The sequence below is a fragment of the Heptranchias perlo genome, chromosome 4 (assembly GCF_035084215.1).
Source record: "Heptranchias perlo isolate sHepPer1 chromosome 4, sHepPer1.hap1, whole genome shotgun sequence".
Lineage (NCBI taxonomy): Eukaryota > Metazoa > Chordata > Chondrichthyes > Hexanchiformes > Hexanchidae > Heptranchias > Heptranchias perlo.
This window is the reverse complement of record NC_090328.1, coordinates 8,066,803-8,084,678: the sequence shown is the minus strand read 5'-3', so window position 1 is coordinate 8,084,678 and position 17,876 is coordinate 8,066,803. Positions and strand designations below refer to the sequence as shown.

Sequence of the window (17,876 nt, the reverse complement as noted above, 5' to 3'; positions counted from 1 at the left end):
TCTTTTTGTAAAAAAAAATTCTCCTCATCAGAGTCTGGTCGCTTTCCAATTGGCTGGGAAGGCGGGACACCCCGAGGATGGACACATTGGGCGACCAATGGTGGGGGCGGGTTGGCTGGAGGTGGGAGGTCATGTGATGAGATCTCTAGGAATACATCCAACCAGAGTTGGCAACCCTAACCTCCCCTGAAGATCAGGGGATAGGTAACAGGTGAAGAAGATGATCCCGACCATCGTCGTTCGTCAGTGACCTCTGCTGTGGTACAGTCGTGTAGGCACTGACTGCCCTCCGGTACCATGCCAAAATAAAAAGAAGGACTCGCATTTATATAGCGCCTTTCACGACTTCAGGATGTCCCAATGTGCTTTACAGCTGACGAAGTGCTTTTTTGCAGTGTAATCACTGTTGTAATGTAGGAAAATAACCATTCTTTGTGTGTAAAACCAGACAGTGATTGGCAGTGGGTTATTAGACTGAGGGGAGAGGGAGTTCGCAACTGATCCTGATCCTGTCTCCTCCCAAGCCACGCAAACTTGCAGCAGGAGTTACCGGATAGCTGTAAACGGAGTTAGGGTACAGATCAACCATGACCTAATTGAATGGCGGAATAGGCTCGAGGGGCTGAGTGACCTACTCCTGTTTCTATGTAGGAGTTACCAGATAGCTGTCAATGGAGCTGAGGTACACATCAGCCATGATCTAATTGAATGTTGGAATAGGCTCGAGGGGCTGAATGGCCTCCTCCTGTTCCTATAGCGATCAGGAGCGGCAATTTCTGTAATTGCTTCTCAGTACATGGGAGGTCTGATACTCCCCGGAGCTAACGTCTTTAACAAACACAAATCTCCCATTTTTTTTGTGCCAGTTTTATCCTCTCCCCTCGCAAACCGGCTGACTCCTTCGCGGGGATGCCACGAGCCAGGGGGCTGCTCAACGGTACCTGGCACAAGGGGCCCAAACTTCAGGTAGGCGGTTCCAGAGCTTGGCCCAGCCTTCAGTCTTATAACATTCTCCTTCCAGCTGGGCGGCTTGCATTTCGCCGTGACGAATTTTAACCAAAAAAAAACCCCACACCCACACATTCCTAAAACTTACATTTCCAGCCCCAACCTCATCCATCAAATGGTTACGTTGTCGCAGCGAGTTGGAGAGGCGAACGTTTGGGAGGCGCTCTTCGGTCTCCTCACGTTGCCAACGCCCCCAGGAGTCGGTCTCCTTGGTCACTGCTGCGAGCAACCCGGGAGAAAAATCATTGGGGGCATCGAAAAATTTTGTGCGGTTTTATTTTCATTTTCTTCAAACTCTTTCGTTTATAAGTTATAAAAGTGTTGGAGATTGGGCAAAAAAAAACCAAAGTGATGTGGTGAAACCTCCAACCACAGCTGACCACTTGGTGACTTCATAGAGGTCTTTAAGATTATGAAGGGGTTTGATAGGGTGGACGTGGAGATGTTGTTTCCACTTATGGGGGAGTCCAAAACTAAGGGCCATAAATATAAGATAGTCACAACAACAACAACAACTACTTGCATTCATGTAGTGCCTTTGGAGTGGTAAAACGTCCCCAAGGCGCTTCACAAGAGCGATTAGCAAACAAAATCTGACACCGAGTCACATAAGGAGATATTTAGGACGGGAGGTAGGTTTTAAGGTGCGTCTTGAAGGAGGAGAGAGAGGCGGAGAGGTTTAGGGAGGGAATTCCAGAGCTTAGGGCCTAGGCAGCTGAAGGCACGGCCGCCAATGGTGGAGGGATTAAAATCGGGGACGAGCAAGAGGCAAGAGTTGGAAGAGCGCAGAGATCTCGGAGGGTTGTAGGACTGGAGGAGGTTACAGAGATAGGGAGGGGCGAGGCCATGGAGGGGTTTGAAAACACGGACGAGAATTTTAAAATCGAGGTGTTCCTGGATTGGGAGCCAATGTAGGTCAGAGAGCACATGGGGTGATGGGTGAACGGGACTTGGTGCGAGTTAGGATACAGGCAGCAAAATTCTGGATGAGCTCAAGTTTATGGAGGGTGGAAGATGGGAGGCCAGTCAGGAGAGCATTGGAGTAGTCCAGTCGGGAGGTAACAAATGCATGGATGAGGGTTTCAGCAGCAGATGAGTTGAGGCAGGGGCGGAGACGGGCGATGTTACGGAGGTGGAAGTAGGCGGTCTTGGTGATGGAGCGGATATGTGATCGGAAGCTCATCTCAGGGTCAAATAGGATGCCAAGGTTGCGACCGGTCTGGTTCAGCCTCAGACGGTGGCCAGGGAGAGGGTTGGAGTCGGTGGCTAGGGAACGGAGTTTGCGGCAGGGACGGAAGACAATGGCTTCGGTCTTCCCAATATTTGGATGGAGGAAATTTTTGCTCATCCGACAATCAATGTGACATATTGATTGTCACATTGGGAGGTGACAGTGGTCGAGGGAGCTGGTTGTGAGGTAGAGCAGGGTGTCGTCACTGATAAATCCAGTAGGGAATTCAGGAGAGTGGTGAGAATGTGGAACTCGCTACCACAAGGAGTAGTTGAGGCGAATAGCATTGATGCATTTAAGGGGAAGCCAGATAAACACATGAGGGAGACAGGAATAGAAGGATATGTTGATAGGATTAGATAAAGTGGAGGAGGCTTGTGTGGAGCATAAACACGGCATGGACCAGTTGGGCCGAATGGCCTGTTTCTGTGTTGTACATTCTATGTAAATCTGTCCCTCCCAATCTCACAGGAGCTGGATTATTTTTGGCCCAGCCTTTACTAAAAAAAATTAAAAACCCATGGATGCACTCAGTGAAGGATAGACTAGGTGAGAAACGACACGATTGAGTTTCAAACCAACTGCACTCAATAGGAGGGTTGAGGTCACAATCAGATCAGCAAAGGCAGAGCAGGTTTGAGGGGCCGAATGGCCTACTCCTGCTCTTAATTCGTATGTAATCTCACATTGTACCCAGCCCACGTCCCTTCTGAGCCTCTTGTCTATTGCAATGAACGATTGGGTAACGCACCGAAGTCTAGATCCAATCTCACTCCCGCCCTCTCCACAACAAGAAAAAATGCAGTGAGACTTATTTTTTACACACACTCTGTCTGCTATTAAATACAAACTTTTTTTTTGCAATGAGCTCCAGGCTGTTAAACGCATGCGTTAGAGGGTTTTTTTTAACGAGTGAAATATGACACCGCTTCCTGATCCTTTTCCTCCTCTTCAGATTCAGATTCCAGAGCAGAGAGGGAAAAAAAAATATCCTCTTTCCCCCCCGAAAAAAAATAAAACACAGAGGAGGGAACAGTCAGACTGGGGCGACAGACACAAAGCAAGAAGGGACCGAGCCAGGCTGGACAAGAGAGAGTGGGGTGTCGCCCAGTCCCTGGAGAATTGGTAGGAAGATACACCGAGCTCAAATTTGCAACAAGAAAAGGTACCAGCCACCCGCATCACTCACTCCACTTTAAAGTGTTTTTTAAAAAAAATACAAAGGGAGCTCGGTCAGCATTTGAAAGGAGGACAGACGGCGTTCGTGGGCTCGGCTTGTGATCACTGGCCATAGTCATTTGCGTTGTGAATTTCCTGCATTGCAACAGGGACTAACTATACTTCAGCAAATGGCTGTGAAGCACTTTGGGCATCAAGAGGTGGTGAAGGGCACAAGTCTGTCTGTCTTTCCTTTCCTTCTTTCCCCCTTCTTTCCTTTCTTTCTCTCCTTCCTGTGCTCGAAGTTAGTTTTGCCCGCAGAGCAGTAAAGTAATTCAGAGAGGAGCAAAGTATTTTGTGATTTCCCTCACCATTTTCCGTCCCCTTTCCTCCCCTCTTCACTCCCTCACCGGGCGCTCTCCTTCCACGGGTGCTGGGCACCCTCCTGCGTCGTGGACACATATATATTTTATTATTTACACGAGAACCTTGACGGCGAGTGTCGACAGGCTGTTCGACTGCAGGGTCATCACAACCCAGATGGATGGAATCTTCACCTTTCTACCAGTAGCCGTTGGATAGTGATCAGGAGCAGGAACCCTGCCTGATTTCCTCCTCCCTGTCCTAGGGGCACCGAGCCCAACTTTAAGATAAAACTTTAAGCTAGTTGGCAAGAGAACCAGAGGGGGAGATGAGGAGAATTTTTTTTTAACGCAGCGAGTTATGATGATCTGGAATGCACTGCCTGACAGGGCGGTGGAAGCAGATTCAGTGGTAATATTGAAAAGGGAATTGGATAAATACTTGAAGGGGAAAGAGCAGGAGGGTGGGACTGGTTGGATGGCTCTTTCGAGGAGCTGGCACAGACACGATGGGCCAAATGGCCTCCTGTGCAGTGAGATTCTATGAAGTGTGATGCTCCAATTACACCCTTGCTGAGACCAACTACGCCAGCACAGACCAGGGGTTGAGCCTTTAATCTCCCTGGTCATGACAACCCAGTTACTCCTTGCATGAACTCGCTGAGCCATTGAGAGAACCTTCCAGAGAAGATGCATCCGTATTCCAGAGTTGTTTTGCAGACAAATGTAAAGAGCAGTATTTATTTAACCGTCCAAAGCTTGAGCTGCATTTGCCCTGTACTGCTTTCCCTTCACCACCATCCTCACTGATCTACACTGGCTACTCGACCACCGAAGCATTGAATTTACTTATCCTGCTCATCTTCAAATCCCTCCGTGGCCTTGCTTCGACCATCCTCGACCACCTCCTTCAGTCTTAACCCTTCCTCGGCCCTCTGCACATCACCCCTCCCTTTGGTCCATTATTGGTGGCATGGTCACCCAGGTGCTTCAGTTCTACTCCCTGGAAGTCCCGCCCATTACCCTCTGCCATGCTACTTCTCTCCAAAATTTTAAAAGCCGTCTTTCTCGCCAAGCCGCTGGCAACAACAACTTCATAGGAGCGTTAGGAGCAGGAGCAGGCCATTCAGCCCCTCGGGCCTGCTCCGCCATTCAGTTAGATCATGGCTGATCTGCACCTCAGCTCCATTTTCCCGCCTTTGCTCCATATCCCTTGATACCAGAGACTTGAGCTCAAAGTCTAGGCTGACGCTCCCAGTGCCGTACTGAGGGAGCGCTGCAGTGTCGGGAGGTGCCGTCTTTCTGATGAGACGTTTAACCGAGGCCCCGTCTGCCCTTTCAGGCGGACGTAAAAGATCCCAAGGCCGCTATTGGAAGAAGAGCAGGAGAATTCTCCCCGGTGTCCTGGGCCAATATTTATCCTTCAACTTACATCACTGAAAAAAACAGATTATCTGGTCATTTATCTCATTGCTGTTTGTGGGACCTTGCTGTGCGCAAATTAGCTGCCGAGTTTCCTATTTTACAATGGTGATTACACTTCAAAACGTATGTCATTGGCTGTAAAGCGCTTTGGGACGTCCTGAGATCATGAAAGTTGCTATATAAATGCAAGTCTTTCTTTTCTTTACTCTTACCCAACAGAAATCTGTCGATCTCAGTCTTGGAAGCTCCCAATTGATCCCCAGCAGACACAGCCTTCTGGGGGAGTGAGTTCTAAATTTCTTCTTCCCTTTGTGTGGAAAAAGCGCTTCCTGATTTCGCTCCTGAATGGCCCAGCTCTAATTGACAAGCCAACAAAGGAGGGGTGACCAAAAGCTTGGTCAAAGAGATGGACTTTAAGGAGGAGAGGGAGGAGGAGAGGATTGGGAAGGGAGTTTCAGAGAGTAGCTTAAGGCTCTGCCGCCAATGGTGGGCTAAAAGGAGAGGGACAGGCGCGTAAGGCTGGAAAAATGGACTGTTCGAGGGACGTAGGACTGAGGAGGGGGGGGTTGTGGCGATGGGGTGGGGTGAGGCGATGGATGAATCTAAATAATAGGATGAGGATTGTAAGTTTAATGTGATGGAGGCAGGGAGCCAGTGTAGGTCAGAAAGGATAGGGGTGACGGATGATGGGACTGAGTGCAGGACGAGATACAGGCAGATGCATTTTGCACCAGTTGGAGTTTATGTGTGGACGCACGACCTCCCACTCCTAAAACCATGCTGACTCTCACCCACTGAGTATATTAGAAGATGGGAATTCCTTTGATGTGGACTGCTGATCTAATGATCCACGGTGTGTAGTGCGCTGGTGAATACTGACTGGCACTTTAAGCAACTGAGTGCAGAGTGGCTCAGCCTCTCCTCCCTCATGTGCTGATCAGAATGTCTAATGCTATAAAGAGAGCGTTAGTGCTTTTATTTTGTTCCATCCTCTTGGCTGGAAACCTTGTGGGGAGTGCTGCTCAACGGTGCAATCACTCGATCATTTACAGCTGACCACTCCTGGACAATTAGCAGCCCATTAGGAGGATCATAGAATGTATCGCGCAGAAGGAGGCCATTCAGCCCATCGTGCCTGTACCAGCTCTCTGAGAGAGAACTATCCGCTGAGTCCCATTTAGCCCGCCCTTTCCCTATACCTGTGTACATTTTTGAATGTTTGCTCACTTCCCTTTTAAAAGCTTATTATCGATTCTGCTCCCAATTATCGGGGCGGGGAGTGGGGAGAGGTTATGGGGGGTGGGGGAGGCTCGAGGGGCCGTGTGGCCTACTCCTGCTCCTATTTTTTATGTTCTTGTTATGGGAGGTGGGTGAGAGGTTAGCAGGGAGAGGTGGGGGGGGAAGTTTCTTGGGGGGTGGGGGGGGCAAGGAAGGGGGACAGGCTGAGAACTAGAAACACCAATGCATCCTTGCAAAGCCAGAGGAGGTGCATTTTGGGGCAATCTTAATGTTTGACGAGTAATGCCTCTGGAGATTGGCTCGTAAATATAATTATAGATGGGTTAATTCTTTGTATTCTGAGATGTAAAGAAAGAATTTGCATTTATATAGTGCCTTTCACAACCTCAGGACGTCCCAAAGTGCTTTACAGCCAATTAATTACTTTTGAAGTGTAGTCACTATTGTAATGTAAGAAATGCGGCAGCCAATTTGCACACAGGAAGGTCCCACAATCAGCAATGTGATAGTGACCAGATTATCTGTTTTAGTGATGTTGGTTGAGGGATAAATATTGACCAGCATACCAGGGAGAATTCTCCTGCTCTTCTTCGAAATAGTGGCCATTGGATCTTTTACAAGAGGGCAGACAGGGCCTCGGCTTAACGTCGCATCCGAAAGACGGCCCCTCTCTGACGGTGCAGCACTCCCTCAGTACTGCACTGGGAGTGGTCAGCCTGGATTATGTGCTCAAGTCTCTGGAGTGGGACTTGAACCCACGACCTTCTGACCCAAAGGTGAGACTGCTACCCACTGAGCCATGGCTGCCACCTAAGAAAAAAAAAGTCCTATTGAAAAGTTGTCGGGTAGAGGAAGGTTTGCCTATTGACCGAATGTTGGCCCATAGGTTAAAGGCGTATTTTCCCCATTGCCTGCTGATCTCTTTGTACCTTGTAACTTGTTGCGCAAGCTATTTGCAGTTGCGAATGTGAGATTGTTGTTGAATTCTTACTGGATGCTGAAGAAGGGATTGGACACGATGACTCAGTAGTTTGGGTGTGTTTCCCCTCCCGTCTTCCTGACCCTGTAGGAATGTGAAATTGAAAACTTCAAGGCGGGAGGGGGGAATAAAATGTGTTTTTTGCTTCCTCCTAGAACCTGCTGTAAAACATGGAGAGAAGGGAGCAACTGAACTACCGTCGAGAAAGCAACGGGGCCAAAAGTGCGCCCACCACCCAAGATGGTTCCTCGCACGTCATTACCATTGTGTTCTTGATGCTCCTCATTGACCTGCTTGGGTTTACTCTTATCCTGCCACTCCTCCCCTCCATTCTGGATTACTACGGAAAGACTGACCAGGTAAGTGCAAACCAGAATTATCACATTATATAGTAATATATGTAAATATATATGCAAATGAGAACTGTCATATTAATGCATACACGCCCCAATCTCCTGTGGCGTTGCTCGAGGTGAATTGGATGATACACTAACCATAGGAGGTGTTATCAGCAAAGAGTGGTGGGGAAACATGGAACAGGAAAGAGAGGGCGAATGGGACTAACTGGATTGCTCTTACGAAGAGCTGGCACGGGCTCGATGAGCCGAATGGCCTCCTTCTGTGCTGTAACCATTCTATAAGAACATAAGATTAGGAGTACACATAGGCCATACGGCCCCTTGAGCCTACTCCGCCATTCAATAAGATCATGGCTGATCTCCGACCTCAACTCCACTTTCCCGCCCGATCCCCATATCCCTTGATTCCCCTAGAGTCCAAAAATCTATCCATCTCAGCCTTGAATATACTCAACGACTCAGCATCCACAGCCCTTTGGGGTAGAGAATTCCAAAGATTCACAACCCTCTGAGTGAAGAAATTCCTCCTCATCTCAGTCTTACATAATCGGCCCCTTATCCTGAGACTATGCCCCCTAGTTCTAGACTCTCCAGCCAGGGGAAACAACCTCTCAGCATCTACCCTGTCAAGTCCCCTCAGAATCTTATGTTTCAATGAGATCCCCTCTCATTCTTCTAAACTCCAGAGAGTATAGGCCCATTCTACTCAACCTCTCCTCACAGGACAATCCTCTCATCCCAGGAATCAGTCTAGTGAACCTTCGTTGCACTGCCTCTAAGGCAAGTATATCCTTCCTTAGATAAGGAGACCAGGTGAGGTCTCACTAAAGCCCTGTACAATTGTGGCAAGACTGCCTTACTCTTGTACTCCAACCCCCTTGCAATAAAGGCCAACATGCCATTTGCCTTCCTAATTGCTTGCTGTACCTGCATGCTAACTTTCTGTGTTTCTTGTACAAGGACACTCAAATTTCTCTGAACACCAACATTTAATAGTTACTCACCATTTAAAAAATATTCTGCTTTCTATTCTTCCTACCAAAGTGAATAACTTCACATTTCCCTACATTGTACTCCATCTGCCACCTTCTTGCCCACTCACTTAACCTGTCTGTATCCCTTTGCAGACTCTTTGTGTCCTCCTCACAGCTTACCTAGCTTTGTATCGTTAGCAAACTAGGATACATTACACTCTGTCCCTTCATCTAAGTCATTAATATAGATATTAATATTAAATATTAATATAGATATTAATATTAAATAGCTGAGGTCCAAGCACTGATCCCTGCGGCATCCCACTAGTTACAAACTACCAACCTGAAAATGACCCGTTTATCCCTACTCTCTGTTTTCTGCCCAGTAACCAATCTTCGATCTGTGCTAATATGTTACCCCCAACCCCAGGAGCCCTTATCTTGAGTAACAACCTTATCGAATGCCTTTTGAAAATCCAAATATACAACATCCACTGGATCCCCTTTATCTACCATGATAATGACATCCTCAAAGGACTCTAATAAATGTGTTAAACGCGATTTCCCTTTCATAAAACCACATTTACTCTGCCTAATCATATTATGATCTTCTAAGTGCTCTATTACCAGTTCCATAATAATGGATTCCAGCATTTTCCTGACGACTGATGGCCTGTAGTTCCCTGTTTTCTCTCTCCCTCCCTCCTCTTGAATAGCAGGGTTACATTTGCTACCTGAAACTTTGGAATTCTTTACCCCAAAAAGCTGTGGAGGCTGAGTCATTGAATACATTCATGGCTGAGTTAGACAAATTTTTGATCAGCAAGGGAGTCAAAGGATATGGGGAAAAGGCGGGAAAGTGGAGTTGAGGTAAAAATCAGATCAGCCATGATCTCATTGAATGGTGGAGCAGGCTCGAGGGGCCGAATGGCCTACTCCTGCTCCTATGGTCTTATGGTGTCCTGGACTGAACCACCCTGGTGACCCATTCTAGCTGTGTCCCTGCTTTCAAATCCCTCCATGGCATTACCTCATCCTACCGTAGTGATTTCCTACAGCCTCACATCCCCATATGCATCCTCCACTTCTCAGGCAATGGCTCAGTGGGTAACACTCTCGCCTCTGAGTCAGAAGGTCGTGGGTTCGAGCCCCGCTCCAGGGACTTGAGCACAAAATCTAGGCTGCCTCTCCAGTCGGAGGTGGCCTCTTTCGGATGAGACGTTAAACCGAGGCCCCGTCTGTCTGTTCAAGGGAAAGATCCCAGGGCACTTTCCGAAAAGCAGGGGAGTTTGCCTAAGCGTCCTGGCCAACATTCATCCATCAACATTGGTCACACCACAGATAAAAATTACTGAGGGAGATAGTGACTGGGTGACCAACAGACAGAGGAAGAGTAGGAAGGCAGTGCAGGGGTCCCCTGCGGTCATCTCCCTCCAAAACAGGTATACCGTTTTGGATACTGTTGGGGGAGATGGCTCACCAGGGGAAGGTGGCAGCGGCCAGGTTCATGGCACCGTGGCTGGCTCTGCTGCACAGGAGGGCAGGAAAAAGAGTGGCAGAGCTATAGTGATAGGGGACTCGATTGTAAGGGGAATAGACAGGCGTTTCTGCGGACGCAACCGAGACTCCAGGATGGTATGTTGCCTCCCTGGTGCAAGGGTCAGGGATGTCTCGGAGCGGCTGCAGGACATTCTGGAGGGGGAGGGTGAACAGCCAGTTGTCGTGGTACATATAGGTACCAACGATATAGGTAAAAAACGGGATGAGGTCCTACAAGCTGAATTTAGGGAGTTAGGAGTTAAACTAAAAAGTAGGACCTCAAAGGTAGTAATCTCAGGATTGCTACCAGTGCCACGGGCAAGTCAGAGTAGGAATGACAGGATAGCTAGGATGAATACGTGGCTTGAGAGATGGTGCAAGAGGAAGGGATTCAAATTCCTGGGCCATTGGAACCGGTTCTGGGGGAGGTGGGACCAGTACAAATTGGACGGTCTGCATCTGGGCAGGACTGGAACCAATGTCCTAGGGGGAGTGTTTGTTAGTGCTGTTGGGGAGGGTTTAAACTAATGTGGCAGGGGGATGGGAACCCATGCAGGAAGTCAGTGGGAAGTAAAGTGGTGACAGAAACAAAAGGCAGTAAGGGAGAGTGTACAAAACATGACCGGACAGATGGTCTGAGAAAGCAGGGCAAAGACCAAGGGAAGTCTAGATTAAACTGCATTAATTTCAATGCAAGAAGTCTGATGGGCAAGGCAGATGAACTCAGGGCATGGATGGGTACATGGGACTGGGATGTTATAGCTATTACTGAAACATGGCTAAGGGAGGGGCAGGACTGGCAGCTCAATGTTCCAGGGTACAGATGCTATAGGAACGATAGAGCAGGAGGTAAGAGAGGAGGGGGAGTTGCGTTCTTGATTAGGGAGAACATCACGGCAGTAGTGAGAGGGGATATATCCGAGGGTTCGCCCACTGAGTCTATATGGGTAGAACTGAAAAATAAGAAGGGAGAGATCACTTTGATAGGATTGTACTACAGACCCCCAAATAGTCAACGGGAAATTGAGGAGCAAATATGTAAGGAGATTACAGACAGCTGCAAGAAAAATAGGGTGGTAATAGTAGGGGACTTTAACTTTCCCAACATTGACTGGGACAGCCATAGCATTCGGGGCTTGGATGGGGAGAAATTTGTTGAGTGTATTCAGGAGGAATTTCTCATTCAGTATGTGGATGGCCCGACTAGAGAGGGGGCAAAACTTGACCTCCTCTTGGGAAATAAGGAAGGGCAGGTGACAGAAGTGTTAGTGAGGGATCACTTTGGGACCAGTGATCATAATTCCATTAGTTTTAAGATAGCTATGGAGAATGATAGGTCTGGCCCAAAAGTTACAATTCTAAATTGGGGAAAGGCCAATTTTGATGGTATTAGACAGGAACTTTCAGAAGTTGATTGGGAGAGTCTGTTGGCAGGCAAAGGGACGTCTGGTAAGTGGGAGGCTTTCAAAAGTGTGTTAACCAGGGTTCAGGGTAAGCACATTCCTTATAAAGTGAAGGGCAAGGCTGGTAGAAGTAGGGAACCTTGGATGACTCGGGAGATTGAGGCCCTAGTCAAAAAGAAGAAGGAGGCATATGACATGCATAGGCAGCTGGGATCAAGTGGATCCCTTGAAGAGTATAGAGATTGTTGGAGTAGAGTTAAGAGAGAAATCAGGAGGGCAAAAAGGGGACATGAGATTGATTTGGCAGATAAGGCAAAGGAGAATCCAAAGAGCTTCTCCAAATACATAAAGGGCAGAAGAGTAACTAGGGAGAGAGTAGGGCCTCTTAAGGATCAACAAGGTCATCTATGTGCGGAACCACAAGAGATGGGTGAGATCCTAAATGAATATTTCACATTGGTATTTACGATTGAGAAAGGCATGGATGTTAGGGAACTTGGGGAAATAAATAGTGATGTCTTGAGGAGTATACATATTACAGAGAGGGAGGTGCTGGAAGTCTTAACGCGCATCAAGGTAGATAAATCTCCGGGACCTGATGAAATGTATCCCAGGACGTTATGGGAGGTTAGGGAGGAAATTGCGGGTCCCCTAGCAGAGATATTTGAATCATCGACAGCTACAGGTGAGGTGCCTGAAGATTGGAGGGTAGCAAATGTTGTGCCTTTGTTTAAGAAGGGCGGCAGGGAAAAGCCTGGGAACTACAGACCGGTGAGCCTGACATCTGTAGTGGGTAAGTTGTTAGAGGGTATTCTGAGAGACAGGATCTACGGGCATTTGGAGAGGCAGGGACTGATTAGGAACAGTCAGCATGGTTTTGTGAGAGGAAAATCATGTCTCACGAATTTGATTGAGTTTTTTGAAGGGGTAACCAAGAAGATAGATGAGGGCTGTGCAGTAGACGTGGTCTACATGGACTTTAGCAAAGCCTTTGACAAGGTACCGCATGGTAGGTTGTTACATAAGGTTAAATCTCATGGGATCCAAGGTGAGGTAGCCAATTAGATACAAAATTGGATTGACGACAGAAGACAGAGGGTGGTTGTAGAGGGTTGTTTTTCAAACTGGAGGCCTGTGACCAGCGGTGTGCCTCAGGGATCGGTGCTGGGTCCGCTGTTATTTGTTATTTATATTAATGATTTGGATGAGAATTTAGGAGGCATGGTTAGTAAGTTTGCAGATGACACCAAGATTGGTGGCATTGTGGACAGTGAAGAAGGTTATCTAGGATTGCAACGGGATCTTGATAAATTGGGCCAGTGGGCCGATGAATGGCAGATGGAGTTTAATTTAGATAAATGTGAGGTGATGCATTTTGGTAGATCGAATCGGGCCAGGACCTACTCCGTTAATGGTAGGGCGTTGGGGAGAGTTATAGAACAAAGAGATCTAGGAGTACAGGTTCATAGCTCCTTGAAAGTGGAGTCACAGGTGGATAGGGTGGTGAAGAAGGCATTCGGCATGCTTGGTTTCATTGGTCAGAACATTGAATACAGGAGTTGGGATGTCTTATTGAAGTTGTACAAGACATTAGTAAGGCCACACTTGGAATACTGTGTACAGTTCTGGTCACCCTATTATAGAAAGGATATTATTAAACTAGAAAGAGTGCAGAAAAGATTTACTAGGATGCTACCGGGACTTGATGGTTTGACTTACAGGGAGAGGTTGGATAGACTGAGACTTTTTTCCCTGGAGAGTAGGAGGTTTAGGGGTGATCTTATAGAAGTGTATAAAATAATGAGGGGCATAGATAAGGTAGATAGTCAAAATCTTTTCCCAAAGGTAGGGGAGTCTATAACGAGGGGGCACAGATTTAAGGTGAGAGGGGAAGAGATACAAAAGGGTCCAGAGGGGCAATTTTTTCACTCAAAGAGTGGTGAGTGTCTGGAACGAGCTGCCAGAGGCAGTAGTAGAGGCGAATACAATTTTGTCTTTTAAGAAGCATTTGGACAGTTACATGGATAAGATGAGTATAGAGGGATATGGGCCAAGTGTAGGCAATTGGGACTAGCTTAGTGGTATAAACTGGGCGACATGGACATGTTGGGCCGAAGGGCCTGTTTCCATGTTGTAAACTTCTATGATTCTAACAGATTATCTGGTCGTTTGGCTCATTGATGTTTGTGGGATCTTGCTGTGCACAAATTGGCTGCCACATTTCTTGCAGCACAACAGTGCCTACACTTCACAAGCTGGCCGTAATGGGACTTGAACCCACAACCTTCTTGACTCAGAAGCGAGAGTGCTGCCAACTGAGCCACAGCCGTGATATTTGTTGATTCAGCCACCACGCTTCAGTACCTTGGGTCACTCTATTTCAGTGCCTTTGGGTCTTCCCCTGCCCCCACCACCTCTTTTTTTTCCACTCCCGCTCGGCTCCATTGTTTTATCTGTCTTAAATTTGCCTTTCGCAACCTTGAATATGAACCCTCTTGTCTCGCTCTTGTGAAAGGAAGAAAGAACTTGCCCTTATAACAGTGAAGGCACTGTTCCAGACTTGCTTTCTCTGCGCCACTTCCTCACCCTTTTTATAAAGTCTCTGACAGTGATGTCTCTTTTCTACGATAAAAAGCCCTTGCTTGTCTGGTGAGGGCAGTGAGGTGTAAAACTCTTTGGAAAGGCAGAGGGATTTTGTCAAAAGATACAATCATCAAATAAAAAGAGAGTCTGATCTGGCACCGCCAATTTGCGCACAGCAAGATCCCACTGGCAGCAAATGGACGAGTAATACGTTTTTTGTGGTGTCAATTTAAGGAGAACTGCCTGCTTTTCTTCATGATGTGGAGATGCCGGTGGTGGACTGGGGTGGACAAATGTAAGGAGTCTTACAACACCAGGTTATTGTCCAACAGTTTTATTTGAAATCACAAGCTTTCGGAGGCTTTCTCCTTCGTCAGGTGAGTGACGAAGGAGAAAGCCTCCGAAAGCTTGTGATTCAAATAAAACTGTTGGACTATAACCTGGTGTTGTAAGACTCCTTACATTTGCTTTTCTTCAGGTAGTGCCCCAACAACAACAACTTGCATTTATATAGCGCCTTTAACATAGTAAAACGTCCCAAGGGGCTTCACGGGAGCGTTATCAAACAAAATCTGACACCGAGCCACGAGGAGATATTAGGACAGGCGACCAAAAGCTCGGTCAAAGAGGTAGGTTTTTAGGAGCGTCTTAATGGAGGAGAGAGGGGTAGAGAGGCAGAGAGGTGTGGGGAGGGAATTCCAGAGCTTAGGGCCCAGGCAGCTGAAAGCACGGCCGCCAGTGGTGGGGTGCTGGAAATCGGGGATGCGCAAGAGGCCAGAGTTGGAGAAACGCAGAGATCTCGGAGGGTTGCAGGAGGTTACAGAGATAGGAAGGGGTGAGGCCATGGAGGGATTTGAAAACAAGGATGAGGATTTTAAAATTGAGGCATTGCCGGACTGGGAGTCAATGTAGGTCAGCGAGCACTGGGGTGATGGGTGAACGGGATCTTTTAATTCCGCCAGGTTAAAATGACGGCACCTATGACCATGCACTAAAATGTCAGCTTCGATTTTGTGCTCCAGCCTGTAGTAGCCTTGAACCCACAACCGTCTGACTTCAAGGCGAGAGTGCTATCGATTTCTGAAACACGGCAGCGCTGCTGAGCTCAGTTTTAACCTCATAAAGATTTTGCTATGTCTCCATTACGGCCAGCTCGCTTGGGCATCACTTAATACACAGTACTTATACTGTGAACGGTTCTGGTCTCCATATTATAAAAATAATATAGAGGCACTGGAGAAGGTGCAAAAAAGATTTACTAGGATGATACCAGATCTGAGAGGTTATACCTATCAGGAAAGGCTGAACAGGCTGGGGCTCTTTTCTCTAGAAAAGAGAAGACAGAGGGGTGACCTGATAGAGGTCTTCAAGATTATCAAAGAGTTTGATAGGGTAGACGTTGTGAAGATGTTTCCACTTGTGGGGGAGACCAGAACTAGGGGCCATAGATATAAGATAGTCAATAATAAATCCACAAGGGAACTCAGGAGAAACTTCTTTACTCAAAGAGTGGTTAGAATGTGGAACTCACTACCACAAGGAGTAGTTGAGGCGAATAACATAGATGCATTTAAGGGGCAGTTAGGTAAACATATGAGGGAGACAGGACTAGAAGGATATGCTGATGGGGTTAGATGAAGTAGGGAGGGAGGAGGCTCGTGTGGAGCATAAACACCGGCATAGACCTGTTGGATTGATGGGCCTGTTTCTGTGCTGTACTTTCGACGTAATTCTATGTATGTAGCCCTGCCGACATCTGTGCAGTCAATGTCTAGAATTTTGAGGCCTTTACATTTGAGTTTATTTCCCCAACGGCCAAAATCAAATCCCACCCGGCCCCATCGGCCTCGACCTCTCGGCGAACTGTGTGATGAAAATCTTGCCAGGAAACAGCTGAGTCACATTCACAACAAGCGGGGGTGGGAAACAGAGTCTGAGGAGAGACGGGTAATGCTTGTCCTTGCCAAGGAGGACTGGAGTGTATAATTAATGAGCAGCACAAGGCTGCTCTCTGTTTTCTGTGTTATGCGATGACCTGCGTGAAGCAGCAGAACGGTCTGAGATATCCTGGTTTCTCGCAGCAGGCCTGCTCTTTGTGACTGCAGTAATCCAATTGAGGGATGTTAGTGCTGACTCCCAGCTCAGATACAGAAAAGCCGGATGCTGAGGGAAGCTTGTTATGGGGACAGGTGTAGGCCATTCAGCCCCTCGAGCCTTGATCCGCCCCATTCAATTAGATCATGTTGTACCTCAACTCCATTCACCCGCCTTTGCTCCCTATCCCTTGATACCCTTACCCAACAAAAATCTATCGATCTCAGTCTTGAAAGTTTCAGTTGACCCACTCTTTTGGGGGAGAGAGTTCGACCACCCTTTGTTTGGAAAAAATGCTTCCTGATTTCGTGGCCCAGCTCTAATTATAAGATTCTGGAACTTCACCACCAGCGGAAATAGGTTTTCTTCAGCTACCCTTTCAAATCCTTTTATCATTTTAAACACCTCGATCAAATCATCCCTCAATCTCCCAAATTCAAGGGAACACAAGCCAAGTTTATGCAACCTGTCCTCACAGTGTGACCCTTTAACCCCGGAATCATTCTGGTGAATCTGCGCTGAGCCTCCTCCAAGACCAATATATCCTTCCTGAGGTGCGGTTCGATTATACTCTGTTCCAGTAATGTGCCTCGTCACTCAACCCCAGAAGGGGTTTCCATATCCCGTACTGGCCTCTGAGCAGTGCCTGTCTATGGGGCAGTGTTGTGCTGGGGAGCTGGATCAAGACAGCTCAATGTTTTCAGACCCTTTAGGCCAACTAGGCAGGAGACGTGTATCCACTCGGTCAGGACTGGATTTGAACCCAGGCTGCAGAGGTGAAAGGGCAGAGTACTCACCCAGTGTCCCTGAACAGCAATCCCAGCTGTAGTCGTTCAGTCAAGAGTCTCAGCGAGTCTTGGGTTTCCCAATACTTACAATAACAACAGCAACAATAACAACAACTTGCATTTATATAGCACCTTTAACTTGGTAAAATGTCCCAAGGCGCTTCACAGGATATCGAACAAAATTTAACACCGAGCCACATAAGGAGATATTAGGACAGGCGACCAAAAGCTTGGTCAAAGAGGTAGGTTTTAAGGAGCGTCTTAAAGGAGAAGAGAGAGGCGGAGAGGTTTAGGGAGGGAACTCCACAGCTTGAGGCCTAGGCAGCTGAAGGCACGGCCACAGTGCAGCGATTAAAATCGGGGATGCGCAAGAGGCAAGAACTGGAGGAGCGCAGAGATCTCGGAGGGTTGTGGGGCTGGAGGAGGTTACAGAGATAGGGAGGGGGCGAGGCAAAGGAGGGATTTGAAAACAAGGATGAGAATTTTAAAATCGAGGTGTTCCCGGACCGGGAGCCAGTGTAGGTCAGCGAGCACAGGGGGTGATGGGTGGACGGGACTCGGTGCGAGTTAGGATACGGGCAGCAGAGTTTTGGATGAGCTCAAGTTTATGGAGGATCATGGCTGTTTGACTGCTCCAGGAAAACTACAAAGAGTATCCAGAGCCTGGGATATCCTTCGCACCTGGGACACTTCAAAGGCAGATAATGACTTTGTGGGTTTATCTATAACATAAT

The 17,876-nt window shown here is 47.6% G+C and overlaps 1 protein-coding gene across 2 annotated transcripts in view; it reads left to right on the top strand.

Annotated features, from left to right (window-relative positions):
- Positions 1-17,876, top strand: part of mfsd10 (major facilitator superfamily domain containing 10) — a 50,976-nt gene that overhangs the window by 3,898 nt on the left and 29,202 nt on the right. Inside the window, exons 1-3 of one of the 2 annotated variants that reach the window (XM_067982431.1) lie at positions 877-966; positions 3,195-3,404; positions 7,558-7,761. In XM_067982431.1, the coding sequence (XP_067838532.1) occupies positions 7,573-7,761 (189 nt within the window). In that variant the 5' untranslated portion in view covers positions 877-966; positions 3,195-3,404; positions 7,558-7,572. Of the gene's footprint in view, positions 1-876; positions 967-3,194; positions 3,405-7,557; positions 7,762-17,876 lie in introns of those variants that run through there. The other variant, XM_067982432.1, reaches the window with a different exon arrangement.